The 15,332-nt window shown below is 41.7% G+C and overlaps 2 protein-coding genes across 4 annotated transcripts in view; one reads left to right on the top strand and one right to left on the bottom strand.

Annotated features, from left to right (window-relative positions):
• Positions 1–15,332, top strand: part of Tnni3k (TNNI3 interacting kinase) — a 267,980-nt gene that overhangs the window by 171,054 nt on the left and 81,594 nt on the right. For all 3 annotated transcript variants that reach the window (XM_087620881.1, XM_087620885.1, NM_181769.1), the window contains 3 exon segments: positions 724–776; positions 1,073–1,125; positions 7,978–8,110. In XM_087620881.1, coding sequence (XP_087477007.1) covers positions 724–776; positions 1,073–1,125; positions 7,978–8,110 — 239 coding nt within the window.
• Lrrc53 (leucine rich repeat containing 53) overlaps positions 10,090–15,332 on the bottom strand; it is a 31,873-nt gene continuing 26,630 nt past the window's right edge. The window contains exon 4 of the mRNA XM_087638470.1: positions 10,090–10,395. Within this exon, the coding sequence (XP_087494596.1) occupies positions 10,343–10,395 (53 nt within the window). The 3' untranslated portion in view covers positions 10,090–10,342. The remainder of the gene's footprint in view (positions 10,396–15,332) is intronic.

Below are 15,332 nucleotides of genomic sequence, written 5' to 3'. Positions count from 1 at the left end.
AGATTATCAAAATACCAAATATGCATACTTACATAGTGCCATTTGGTGCTGGTGTCTATACTTATTTCCAGACTTCTGATTTGTACCTAGACATGATGACATCAACCAAGCTGACTGTCCTCACATGGTTCCCCTTTTGCCTAGTGCTAAGAACATTTCTGACATTCCCTGACATTCTTCCTGGTCATTTAGAGTTCTGCGATAGAAGGGTAGTTTTCATCCAACAGGCCTCAGATGTATTCCATGTATTAAAATGTTGTTTCTGGTCCAGGATATCTTCCATAAAAACCCTACACACACACACACACACACACACACACACACACACACACACACAAGTATTTAGTGAGATGGCAGCTGAGGATATGCTCAAACACAAGTCACAAAACACAGGTGAAGGTCAGAGGATAGCAGGCAGGGCTTACTTGTATCCTTCCCTCACGTGGATCTCAGGGATCTAACTCAGGTGACTGTTCTTCAGGGCACATCCACCTGTGTGCCTCTTCTTGAAAGATCCATGCCTGAGATGCAGCCAGTTCAACCGATGCCTTGCCTACCCACAGCTGCACTTTCGAACAGACCTCTGTGAGCTGGGAAACTGTATATCAACTAATAAGGCTTATAGACCAGTTAGTACATTTCACCAATGTGGTAACAAATGACGACCTGAGAGGTGACCTGGTTACAACTCAATAAAGCTTACATGGTCTACTTCTTTCCTAGCCACAATATTCTGCTCTATGAGGATGGCCATGCTGTGGTGGCAGATTTTGGAGGTAAGAGTTCCAAAAGTGTACCCACAACTGCATCCTTTCCTTGTTCCTGGTGTTGTGCAATAATCTGGAAACAGATTTCACACCTTTGCTGTTCCTGTAATTTGAATTTCAGGTTGACTTTACACTTTGAAAGCCAGCCATTTGCATTTTTTTCTTCTTTGCTCTCAAAGCTGAAAAGGGGGGAGTGGGAATTTGAACAATGCACAGACTCCCTGGGTTTTCAATGTTGCTGTGATCTTGGACCAAAGGCTCAGGACAAGTCCTTTGATGTGGACTTGCTTTCTCTCCCCCTTTAGAATCAAGATTTCTGCAGTCCCTGGATGAAGACAACATGACAAAGCAGCCAGGGGTTCGTGACTCTCTCATTCTTGCTGAAAAATTAAAATATGGAAACAGCGTGGGAAGAAGGGAAGAGGGAGAAGCCTTAGCCAGGAAATGTCTTCTCTAGGTGGAAGGATACATTTCAGGGTTTTATTTTCAGAAAACCCAAAAATAGCTATTTGAGGGGTCCCCTACTTAGAAAATGTTCTAGATAAGATCTCGGCAAACCTGTTCCACATGTGTGCTGTGAGCACCGGATCAGCACAGGGCATTGGCAGCTGCAGGTTGGGAGCATATGGAGAGGGAGGGCTAACACAGAAGGCTAACACATTCTAACACCAACTGCTCAACAGCAGCTGCTCACTGTTCGTGGCTCTCCCCATCTCCCCATTAGTATTATGAGGTAATAACCGTTGGTGAGCATCAATGCTTAGGCAAAACATAAATTATAACACGATGCAACAATCATTGTTTCCAGATGGCCTGTAACTCACTTCATGCCTGACTCCCACACTCCTCCCTTCAGTCCCTCAAACAAGCAACCCTGCATCTTCCTGGACTCCAGAGGCATCCCCTGGGGTGAGCTCCTCCCCTTCCCTGGCCTCAGTATTACTCACCTCCATCAGTGGCTTTGCTTCTTTACATTTCTGGTTCTCAGTCACACTGCCTAGGATCCTAATGCTTCTTGATGGGCCCTGTCTCTAGGCCCCTCTTCTGGATTGGTCCTCATTCCTTGTCACCTCTACTATTATTGTTGGGTGGACAATTCTCCTATGGACTCTCAGCAATGCCAGCAAAATACAATTCAAATCTCTTTCCCATTCTGTTATTGTTCTGAGGCTGCTCTGTAACTTTCTCTTTCTACCACAAGATGCTTCAAGTCTCCTACATCAACATAGGAGCCACCCATCCTTTCCCCATACCTGGTGGCCATTTATACATCTCAGGTACTTTTGTTCCTGCATGATGAACCCTATGTATGACCCTCACCCTACCCATCCTGGATGAAAAGGCCTTACCTTGTAAGTCTCAGAGAGACTAGCGCCCAGCAGGCAATCTCCCCTGGTCACCTTGGGCTTTTACCTCAAACTTTTGTGTTCATGTACTTTGATTCATCAGACAAGAAGAAAACCATCAATGTAATCCATTATATAAACAAACTGAAAGAACAAAACCACATGATCATTTCATTAGATGCTGAGAAAGCATTATACAAAATTCAACACCCCTTCATGATAAAAGTCCTGGAAAGAATAGGAATTCAAGGCCCATACCTAAACATAGTAAAAGCCATATACAGCAAACCAGTCGCTGACATTAAACTAAATGGAGAGAAACTTGAAGCATTCCCACTAAAATCAGGGACTAGACAAGGCTGCCCACTCTCTCCCTACTTATTCAATATAGTTCTTGAAGTTCTAGCCAGAGCAATCAGACAACAAAAGGAGATCAAGGGGATACAGATCAGAAAAGAAGAAGTCAAAATATCACTATTTGCAGATGATATGATAGTATATTTAAGTGATCTCAAAAGTTCCACCAGAGAACTACTAAAGTTGATAAACAACTTCAGCAAAGTGGCTGGGTATAAAATTAACTCAAATAAATCAGTAGCCTCCCTCTACACAAAAGAGAAACAAGCCGAGAAAGAAATTAGGGAAACGACACCCTTCATAATAGTCCCAAATAAGATAAAATACCTCAGTGTGACTTTAACCAAGCAAGTAAAAGATCTGTATGATAAGAACTTCAAGCCTCTGAAGAAAGAAATTGAAGACCTCAGAAGATGGAAAGACCTCCCATGCTCATGGATTGGCAGGATTAATATAGTAAAAATTGCCATTTTACCAAAAGCGATCTACAGATTCAATGCAATCCCCATCAAAATACCAATCCAATTCTTCAGAGAGTTAGACAGAACAATTTGCAAATTCATCTGGAATAACAAAAAACCCAGGATAGCTAAAACTATCCTCAACAATAAAAGGACTTCTGGGGGAATCATTATCTCTGAACTCAAGCAGTATTGCAGAGCAATCGTGATAAAAACTGCATTGTATTGGTACAGAAACAGACAGATAGACCAGTGGAATAGAATTGAAGACCAAGAAATGAACCCACACACCTATGGTTGATTTTTGACAAAGGAGCCAAAATCATCCAATGGAAAAAAGATAGCATTTTCAGCAAATGGTGCTGGTTCAACTGGAGGCCAACATGTAGAAGAATGCAGATCGATCCATGCTTATCACCCTGTACAAAACTTAAGTCCAAGTAGATCAAGGACCTCCACATCAAACCAGATACACTCAAACTAATAGAAGAAAAAGTGAGGAAGCATCTCAAACACATAGGCACTGGAGAAAATTTCCTGAACAAAACACCAAGGGCTTATGCTCTACGATCAAGAATCGACAAATGGGGGGCTGGGGATTTAGCTCAGTGGTAGAGCGCTTACCTAGGAAGCGCAAGGCCCTGGGTTCGGTCCCCAGCTCCGAAAAAAAGAACCAAAAAAAGAATCGACAAATGGGATCTCATAAAACTGCAAAGCTTCTGGAAGGCAAAGGACACTGTTGTTAGGACAAAACGGCAACCAACAGATTGGGAGAAGATCTTTACCAATCCTACAACTGGGGGCTTATATCCAAAATATACAAAGAACTCAAGAAGTTAGGCCACAGGAAGACAAATAACCTTATTAAAAAATGGGGTTCAGAGCTAAACAAAGAATTCACAGCTGAGGAATCCTGAATGGCTGAGAAACACCTAAAGAAATGTTCAACATCTTTAGTCATAAGGGAAATGCAAATCAAAACAACCCTGAGATTTCACCTCACACCAGTGAGAATGGCTAAGATCAAAAACTCAGGTGACAGCAAATGCTGGCGTGGATGAAGAGAAAGAGGAACACTCCTCCATTGTTGGTGGGATTGCAGACTGGTACTACCATTCTGGAAATCAGTCTGGAGGGTCCTCAGAAAATTGGACATTGAACTACCTGAGGACCCAGCTATACCTCTCTTGGGCATATAACCAAAAGATACCCCAATATATAACAAAGGCACGTGCTCCACTATGTTCATAGTAGCCTTATTTATAATAGCCAGAAGCTGGAAAGAACCCAGATGCCCTTCAACAGAGGAATGGATACAGAAAATGTAGTACATCTACACAATGGAATATTACTCAGCTATCAAAAATAATGACTTTATGAAATTCATAGGCAAATTGATGGAACTGGAAAATATCATCCTGAGTGAGGTAACCCAATCACAGAAAAACACACCTGGTATGCTCTTATTGATAAGTGACTATTAGCCCAAATGCTTGACTTCCCCTAGATGCACAAAACACATGAAACTCAAGAAGGATGACCAAAATGCAAATGCTTCACTCCTTCTTTAAAGGGGGAACAAGAATACCCTTGGGAGGGTATAGGGAGGCAAAGTTTAGAACAGAGGCAGAAGGAACACCCATTCAGAGTCTGCCCCACATGTGGCCCAAACATATACAGCCACCCAGTTAGATAAGATGGATGAAGCAAAGAAGTGCAGGCCATCAGGAACCGGATGTAGATCTCTCCTGAGAGACACAGCCAGAATACAGCAAATACATAGTTGAATGCCAGCAGCAAACCACTGAACTGAGAACGGAACCCCCGTTGAAGGAATCAGAGAAAGGACTGGAAGAGCAGTGCTTGAGAAGGTGCTTGAGACCCCATATGAACAACAATGCCAACCAACCAGAGCTTCTAGGGACTAAGCCACTACCCAAAGTCTATACATGGACTGACCCTGGACTCTGACCTCATAGGTAGCAATGAATATCCTAGTAAGAGCACCAGTGGAAGGGGAAGCCCTTGGTCCTGCCAAGACTGAACCCCCCAGTGAATTTGACTTTTGGGGGTAGGGCGGTAATGGGGGGAGGCTGGGGAGGGGAACACCCATATAAAAGGGGAGAGGGAGGGGTTAGGGGGATGTTGGCTCAGAAACCTGGAAGGGGAATAACATTTGAAATGTAAATAAGCAATACTCAAGTTAATAAAGATGAAAAAAGAAAGAATTTACTGATTGCGAACCATGTGTTAGAAGTTGCTCTGAGGGACAGAAATACAAAAATAAAGTGCATAGGAGAGTCGTACCCTCAACGATAGACAGAATGAAAAAAAAATAAAAAAAATTCTTATTTGCAAGGAGTTCCTTTTTGTCCACCAACAATGGACAGAATCAAATAAAAATAAAAACTTCTCATTTGCAAGAAGCTCCTTTGCCAGTGGGGCCTGCACAGGGATGAACAGACAGATTTAAAGCATCAAGAAAGCTCATCAGTGAGCACACCTATTCATCATGTGACAGAGGAACTGGAAGGAAGGGTGTGTAGGCCGTGGGAACAAGGGCAATGAATGGATGGGAAACCAAGAAAACTTTAGAGTTTCACATCATTGCCATGTGTTATGATGGGAGAGACAGTGAGAGAGGGAAGGAAGGAAGTAATCTCAACATGAACCACACCATGAGTGTGGTGATGTCTTCCAGTCCACCCTGTAACAGGCAACTTTCCATTGTTTACCTAAACAACCAACTTTCAACAAGCTATGAAGAAAAATCAGTCTATTTCACACCTTTGAAGGCTAGAAGCCCTCAAATCACACTTCCTTCCAGTGAGCACTCTTCCAGTCTACACCACAACCTGTCAGTGGACAGCAGTGTGACCAAGCGTGTACTGGGCTCACGTGACCAAACAGAAAGCCAGAAGAAGGGAGGGAGGATCCAGTCTTGCTCTCAGAAGAACTAGTCTGAGGCCCCACAGGAATGACAGCAATACCTTCTAATTAGTTGGCAGGACCACAGATGTCCTAATTATATTGCATCCAGCCCTGTTTCTTAAAGTCTGCCACTCTCAAGCATAAACACACTGACAAATGAGTCCTTGAGAGCTGCACTCAATCTGCATCTGAACGCAAGACACACATTCTTTCAACAAATGCGTGTTACATCTCCACCTCACACAGTCAAAGACCTGAAGACATAGTAGTAATCCAGACTGCAGAGAGAGATGTCTCCATGTACCAAACGTTCCTTAACTTCCTAAGGTGTGGATTCCTAGCATTTATGGAAAAAGCCAGACACAGGAGCAGGTATCTCTAACCCCAGTGCTGGGGGGAAGGAGGGAGTGGTAGGAGGTCCCCTAAGACTCCCTCGTCATACAATTTGCCTACAATGGTGAGCTCCAGATTCTGTGGGAGGCCCTGTTTCAGCAGATAAGGTTCAGATAACTGAGACAGACCCTGACGCCAGCCTCTGACCCTACTCATAGCCACTAAGTAATTCTTGTCCATATCCAGGGCATACAATAAACACATAAACAATGAAATAACAGGGTGCGTTATTAAGAAAAATTAAAGCAGAAAAATAAGTAGGGAATGAAGTAGGTCCACAGACAGGGGAGTATGGTAGGTCCACAGACAGGAGGGTGTAGTAGGTCCACAGACAGGTAAGAGTGAAATGCTGTAAACATAGTTGTAATGGGGTGAGGGGAGGGAGGATTGTGTTGGGAGAGGAATATACAAACCTCATCTAAGCCCTAGCAAAGGGGAAGCTTGACCAATGGATCACAGCTCTGGCTGTACTAATTTAAATAATCTTAGATTTAAAAAGAAGTGGGAGATGCCTAAATGTGACACCTAAAAGTTGTGACTGCATGGACCTAGGCAGATCTTGACACCTATATCTTGTTGTTCTGACAGATGAGTTCCCAATATAGACTGTTGATTCCCTCTGACTAAGGCATTTCTCCTGAGTAGAATTAAACCGAATGTCACCTTCAGCAAGCAACATTATTTTGCTTCGCAACATAGCTTATAAGCACTACCCTCCCCTAAAATTATTCTGGGTGTTGTTTTCCTTCTCACTAGTTACGAGGCCATATCTAAGTCCCTCTGCTCATCAAACACAAGCACTAACAGCCCACCCGCCGACATTCACTGTAACAGCACACGTAATGTTCACATGCAGGTGAACCGTGTATATAATATGCCATGAATTCATAAAGCCTAGTGATAGGACATATAGCTGGGAGCTCTTAGAGCTGGAACGCTGAGCTGGGAGAAATTGCCCGGTCAGTGGTAGAGTCAGAGTTGCAATAGGATCTGATGCTCTAGCCTTTGAACTGCAAAGAAGCCAAGTTCATATATTTGCACTCCTAATCACAAATGTAAACAATGCGCTCACACTATCACATACATGAGGCCCAGGGATGGGGTGCTTTGTAACGTATTTATTAGCTTCCTTCCTGAAATATTACAAACATTGAATTCATAAAATTTACATCAGGGTAAACGCAAGAAAACCCATATCCTGGATCATACTAGGGAGAAATCTCCATCCCTGGCATACTGGGTGACTTCTCCATGGCTCCCTCTGTTTTCTGTCCTGAGAACACAGTTGTGGGTCTAATTTAGTCACTCAATTAATTGGAACCTAGAGACTGAAACATAGGAAGGTGTCTCCCACAGCGTGACTCAGACCAAGGGAATAAGGGGACGACCCATTTGGTGGTCTATTCTGAAGCCTGCAGGCACCTAGGGTAAAAATGGCAGTTGGAAGCAGGAAAGAGAACTAAGTCACCTACACACTGTGAGATAATAATTTGTCATTAATGTTGAAGGTAACTTGTAGATAATGAATTTTATGATATTTCAACCATGTTTTCTTGAGAAACGCATGCACATGAAGATGTGCTGTGTCCATTGCATTGGTAAGGAGAAAGGCGACAGTGATTTCCATGCTGTCTGAGATCATTGGAGAACCTTCTCCAGTGAGGGATCAGAAGCCAGCTCTGCTGGGTGTTTCTGAGTCCTAGTCACCTTTGGTCTTTGCAGAACCTGCGCTGGATGGCCCCTGAGGTGTTCACACAGTGCACGAGATACACCATCAAGGCTGATGTCTTCAGTTACTCCCTGTGTCTGTGGGAGCTCCTCACTGGAGAAATTCCATTCGCTCATCTCAAGCCAGGTAGGACTTGCACCAGAGTGGCTCCGGTTCCCTGGTTCAATGTGATTGACAGAAAGCATGTACCACATCCCTCCCCCGAAAGATAATTATTCTTAGTGGATGGCAAGAGACCTTGTGTTGCTTCAAGGTAAGCATCCCATTCGCAAATAATGGCCTCACTTTGGATTTAGTCACGGGTGTGTATCTAATTGTGCAGGACGTTCTATTCATGTTTACAGCTTCGATTTATCTGTTTCCAACAAAACAATCAAATAACCGTCGCCCGAGTACAGACAGACAGAGGATTCTTTGAGCTTAGATTTTAGAGGTGTCTTTTAAATGTCCCTTGGGATAAGTATGTGTCGATGCAGAAATAACCTGCCAAGGCTGAAAACACATTTCCTAATAATTTTGCATTATGTGTGGCTACATTCTAAAAATCAATTTTTTGAGTGAACCTAATTATCACTGATGGTATAAATTATACTCCATTTATATGTAGAATGTGGAAAAGAGAAATTTAATCAGAAGTAAAGTATGCACGTAACAAACTCAAGACCAACTGTGCTTGACCATGTGTATGCAGGCACACACCCAAGGCTAGAAGAGAGCACTAAGTGCCCCATCTATCACATTCTGCCTCTCCCTGAGATGCTACCTCTCCCTGAACTTGGGCTTATGTCTTGGCTGGAAACAAGCCAGCTCTAGGATCCTTCTTTTTCTACCCTTCAAGCAGCAGGGGTGCTGAACCTGGATTTGTTCCAGGGTGATGGACTTGTTCTGGGGGTGCTCACTTGTTACAGGGGTGCTGGACTCTTTACAGGGGTGCTGGGATCTGAACCCTGGGCCTCATAATGGAAGTCAGGGGTCTTAACCACTTAGATATTTTCCCTGACCCCAAATCTATTTTATTTGCATATCTTACTATTATCAGTGTTCTCCTGTCTTCTCACACTGCATCTGAAGACATTTAAAGACCCTGTGTCAGCAGAGCTAAACCTGTTTCAGGTACAGCTTTGGAGCAAAATTTGACATGAATCCCATTTCGAGCTGTGATGGTCACCCTGCAACCATACGCCATAAAGATCACCATACTTATCAGTGTTGGTGGAGCGAGGGAGTGTCCATGCCTGACACTCTTGTCAGTGTTTATTCTCTAGCATGTTCCAGTGCTTTCCATGAATTCTAGTCTTTGGTTGTGTTTCATGAGTCAACTAATGATGCAACAGCCCATTGTTCTCTTAGGAGGTCAAAGCTTTCTTGTGAACTGGACCAACAACACCCTTTGGACGTCATAGTTAGGATTTGTGGCTGCCCCATTGACTGAGTGTGCATCTTATGAAGACATTTGGGTATGATTTGACAATTTCAATCTAATTCCTGGTACACGTGATGTCCTCCTTTGATACAGAGCTGTCTGCCTTTTCCTAATGCCACATGTTAGTCCATTCATCTGGTACTGCTAATTTCTATCTTGGCAACACCTACCATTTACCATCTCTCATCACCTGTGTAGTTCAGACCATTAATGTTTCATTTAAATTGCTACTATATTATCCTTGAAGTCAGAAATCTTATTGAGACCTAACAGAAAAATGTCTTTTTAGGTAAACAGTCAATGAGTTTTAGTAACCATGCATAGTAATATAACCCCAAACCCCTCAGATATAGCACCTTCCCACACTCCAGAATATTCTGTGACACTTTCTTGAAGCAATGAGCTTTCCCCAGCCTAGCCTGCCATCAATAGCCTGATTTCTGTGTCTCCTTCTCTAAGAATGTCACAGAAAGAGGGTCACAGTGCCCAGATTATCTGTAACCCATTCTTTCTCACTTCTGTGCAATAAATTCAATGGTGCAAAGGTCAGCTGGTACCCTTTAGCTACTCTTGTTTATGAATGTGGAGATAAGAATTACCAGAACTGTTCAGGGCCGTTATACTTACTGTTGTTTCTCTTATGCATTTGTTCAAATAAAAGAGAATTACTCCTGATAATCTTGGATAAACTTTCCGTGTTCTGTGTACCATCAACACACCTGTAGAACCTGACAATGCATGCTTACATACATAGCATATTAGCCATTCAAGCTTGTGTGTGCTTGGAGAATCTTAACGTTACTAGCAGTATTCTATAATTACTGGTTTGATAACCCATTGATATGTATATCAGGCATCACTGTTCTCTCTTTCCTGGAGTATTTTCACATCATCTTAGTACTCAGTTGTAAGAGTGACTTGATCCTAGATGGAATCTAATGTGTGGAGAGAATGACATTCCTCTCCTCTGTGATCTGCTCAGCAGTGCCTGTGAAAAAGACCAGACATTTGTCATTTCAAGAAAATCCCTCTTATCAAACCTTTATATCATTTTAATGTCTTATCAAAAATACCAACAGTTATATTTTCTTTTTCTGACAGGCTTAGGTTTTGTAGTATGTGATCTGCTCTGTGTTTTTATGGTTTATGCCTGGGATGAATTTGCTATTTTTTGTTTAGTTGGTTTTTTTTTAAGTGTCAGTGTTCAATTGTTTCAGTCTAACTACAATTTTTCAATAAGATGTTTCAGTACTTTGCCAAGAATCAATCAAAACTATGTATCTATATATTTGACACCACTACCACTCTCATAATAGCTGCCACCCAGTCGCCATTAGACTTCCAACTTTGTCCTTTTTCCTTTGTAAATGGGGCTTTAGTTATTCAGGTTACTTTTATTTTCAGTGTTAGTAGAAGCAGCATGTCTGCTCTGGAAAAGGAAGTTAGGAGAGTGAAGCCCAGTGCATTTGGTCATTAGATGCCATGCACTCTAATTCTGGATAAATCTGGTCTTCAATCATAGTGTTCTCAGGAAACTCAGTTTGTCTCTCCCTTTGATTAGATCTACTTGAATATCTTTCAAGGAACTTGTAGAGTTATACAAATCTTACCAATATATAGATACAACTATAATTTTTTTGTTTTAGCATGTCATTTGTTATTTTTTTAGTTTAATTTCTTAAAAATTTCGTACTCAAGTACCATATTACATAATTCCCACCCCTAAAACCCTCTTTCAACTCCTTCCATATCCTTCAATCCCTCTCAAACCCATGACTAATTATTATTTTTATTACTTTAATTATTATTAGATATACATTCATGCACATATACATATATGTATACAACCTACTTAGTCCATCTAGTAATGCTCATTTGAACTTGTGATTAGAGATGACCACATGGGATTAGCCTATCAAGGGGCTTGGCCCTAGAGAAGCTGGATTCTCCTTCTCCAACATCCATTAATTGTGTATCTCTTCATCTAGAGGTGGGTCCTTGTGAGAGTTTCTCCACACACATCCTTCCTTCTCATGTCTCTCCCTCTCCCCATCTTTCTTTTACTCTTTCTTTTTGCAATTACTTTGTTATTTTTAATATAATTTTCTAATTATCTCTGACATGCGGCCACTTACCTTCATCTCTACTATACAGTGCATTCCTAATTTTTGCATGCACAATACTCCACAGTATTTGGATCAGTTGTTTTGTTGTTGCTGCTGTTGTTCTGGTTTATTTGTTGTTGAATTAGTGGTTCTTTGGTTTGTTATTGGTTGGTTGGTTGGTTGGTTGGTTGACTATTGCTTGGTCATTAGTAACTGGTTAGTTGACTGTTGATTAGTTAGTTGTTTGTTGGTTGATTAGTTATTGATTGGTTACTGGTTGATTGGTTTGTGGTTGGTCTTTTAGCTGATGTTTAGTTGTTGTTTATTAGTTTGTTGGTTGGGTTTCGGGTTGTTAGTTATTGGTGGAATATTGATTGGTTGGCTGTTGGTTTCTGGTTAGTTGTTTGTTGTTTGTTTATTTGTTTGTTAGTTGCAACCTTGGTTGACTATTGGATGGTTGGATGGAATGCTGTCCTTTGCCATCAGTTTGGACCAACATCTTTTGTCACCAATCATTAGTTTCAGCATTCTTATTTGTTTGTTTTTTTACTTGTTTACTTGCATGGGATCCCTACTGGATGTTTACCCTGTGTTCTTACAATAACAAAGCCATCATAAACATATCTCTACCTATGTCCAACAACTCCACACAAAAAAATCCCAATACCCTTAGTCATTAAGAAAACACTACAAAGGGGATATCCTGATTCTGGCTAGCATAACTTTATCAAAAACACAAAAAGTCAGACTCTGGCAGAACCTCTCAGCAGACAGCTATATTAGGCTCCTGTCAGGAAGCTCTTCTTGGCACAAGTAATAGTGTCTGAGTTTGGTGACTGTATATGGTATGGAAGCAGGGCGGGGGAGCAGTCTCTGGATGGCCTTTTCTTCAGTCTCTGCTCCAAACTTTGTTTCCATATCTCCTCCTATAAATATTTTTGTTCCCCCTTCTAAGAAGTACTGAAGCATCTGCACTTTGGTCTTCCTTCTTCTTGTGGTCTGTGAATGGATTCTGAGCTTTTGGCTAATATCCACTTATCAGTGAGTGCATACCATGTGTATTCTTTTGTGACTGGGTTACCTCACTTAGGATGGTATTTTCTAATTCCATCCATTTGCCTATGAATTTCATGAAGTCATTGATTTTAATAGCTGAGCAGTACTCCATGGTGTGGAGGTACCCCATTTTCTGTGTCCATCCCTCCATTGAAGGGCAGCTTGCAGCCAACCATTAGACTGAGCACAGGGTACCCAGTGGAGGAATTAGAGAAAGGACTGAAGGAGACGAAGAGGTTTTCAACCCCGTGAAAAGAACAACAATATCAACCAACCAGACCCCCCCCCAGAGCTCCCAGGGACTAAACCACCAACCAATGAGTACACTTGGAGGGACTCATGGCTCCAACTGCATATGTAGCAGAGGATGGCCTTGTCAGAAAACAATGGGAGAAGAGGCCCTTGGTCCTGTGAAGGGTCATCCCTCAGTGTAGGGAAATGCCATGACAGGGAGGTGGGAGTGGGTGGGTGGGTGGGGGAGCAGCCTCATAGAAGCAGGGGGAGGGAGGATGGGATAGGGGGTTTCCAGAGGGCAAACTGGGAAAGGGGATAACACTTAAAATGTAAATAAATAAAATATCCAATAAAAAATACAGAAGTAAAAAATGTTGTTGGGGACCTAGAGCAGAGGCACCTTGAATACCTTTTCAATAGGAATATAAATTATTACAGTCATTGTGGAAGTGCCTTAATAGAAAATAGAGCCATGATATTTACCTGTGTTCCCTGCATGGTGCATACATCTGAGAGGAGCTAAATTAGCATGCTAAAGAGAAACCAGCATCCTGTGCTGTGGCAGCAACATTCACAATGCTGAGATACGGAGCTAGCTCTTGTGTTCCGATAAACAGTTAAAGGAAGTGTGATGACCCCACACACAGAGGGAAATATTATTTAGTAATAAAGAAGAGTGAAATATGTGTCATTCCAGCAAAATGGATGGAACTAGAGGGCATCATGTCCAGTGAAATAAGACAGATTTAGGAAGGCAGGAAGGGAGAGAAGCAAAGGAAATTGAATAATGAGTATGGAATCAGAAGGAATAAGTTGTGGTTTTCCAAAGCACACCAAGTGGCTATCAGTCACAATAAGCTATTGCATATTTTATGAGAGATCCCCAAAGGCTGTAAACATGAAGAAGTAGTAAGGAAAGGGAAGTGAGTGCTAGCTACCTAGTTCAGTTAGTACATAGTCCCATGTGTTTTCAACCACATGTCATCAATGTGCACAATGGATACATGTTAATACATAATGATTAACACATATTAATTGCATGTGCTTCCAACCACACTTCATTACATTCACAATTAATACCTGTTAATCAAAAAGTCAGTACACACAGTAAACCACACAGAAGAAGCTTCTTATAACTATCCCTACTTTCCTCTCCTGGCTCCCACTTTCCACACCCTTCCTCTAACCACTGATCTTCACTCCCCCTCTGATTTCCCTTTCCCATGCACCTCGAATGTATCAGTTCCTTCTCTGAATCACTTTTCCTGACTTTGTTCACACTAATGTCCTATCTTGTTAGGTCTTTCCTAGCTTAACAGTAAGTTCTTCCCAACAATGCTCTCTAATTCTCTGACATCACGTTAAGTGTACTTTGTCGCACCCCTGATGACCATAATTGTTGTATTTATTGTTTGATCCTCCTTTATATTGTATTTTCTCTCTTGTATAGACTTTGTGAATGAATCCTAAGATGATTAATTCAAGGGACTGAAGACCCTACCACCAGAAATACTTATTTTAGAGCAAGAACATTTAATATAAAAGTTAGAAGTCTTGTCTAAGACCAACCTGATTCTAATGTTCCAGAGATTAAAATTGATAGTACTTTATTGGAAACAGAATTTATTTATGATAGATGCTGAATTTTTAAGAGTTGACCATGCATCAAGAAATAACACTCTAATATCAATCTGGTGGTTAGGCAATCTAGCATATGCTCAGCAATGAATTTTATAAGTCATCAGAGACTCAGTATGTCTGAGCCACCTACAATAATCAACACACCCCTCTCTCCGCTCGGATAGCCTTATCCATCCTTCTCTAGTATGCAATATGCTAACGCCCTGGAGAAATACAAGAGTCAAGTTCCAATATTAGCACAGACTCTGTGTGACAGGTGTCATACACAAATCCAAGAACTCAAAACTCAGGAGAGTTTCTTTCAAAAGCACATGTTTAAATTAAGCTTTTTAATCCCCGTTCTAATAAGTATTGGAAACCCATCACTTCCAGCACCTGGAGGCAGGGACTAAAACAAACACAGGGACACAGGAAACATATATATGCATGTGTAGTGGGTGTATGACCATGGTGTATGACCATGGTGTATGACCATGGAACTCAGGCCCCAAGAACAGTTCTCCCAGATGCTGCCAGGTCTTGCTCAGTGTTAGCCAGTGTAAGTGTGCTTTGTCAGTTATCAGATGAAGGGGGTTTAGTTTGTTTATTTCTTTAGATCTCAAAGATCTCAGCTTGGTTATTTCTTTAGATATCAAAAGGTTTTTAAATGCTGGTGCCAATTTAGTTTTCTAAAAGAAAGCACTTCTCAGCTGATGCTTCAGGAGTGAGAAGGAATCCCCACGGGCACTTGTCTTGAGACCTTAGACAAGTTCAGGGCTGAAACAGTGGCGACAATGATCAGCATTCAGGGAACATTCCCTAATGTCATTATGTCCAAGTGCTTCCTTTGTGAGGCAGGAACTTGGAAGCATGAGAAAACACAGAGAAACCTAGTGTTTCTCACACTACT

Source organism: Rattus norvegicus, chromosome 2 (genome assembly GCF_021556685.1).
Source record: "Rattus norvegicus strain SHRSP/BbbUtx chromosome 2, alternate assembly SHRSP_T2T, whole genome shotgun sequence".
Classification (NCBI taxonomy): Eukaryota; Metazoa; Chordata; class Mammalia; order Rodentia; family Muridae; genus Rattus; species Rattus norvegicus.
The sequence above is the reverse complement of the archived record's forward strand: the minus strand, read 5'-3'. Positions and strand labels throughout refer to the sequence as shown.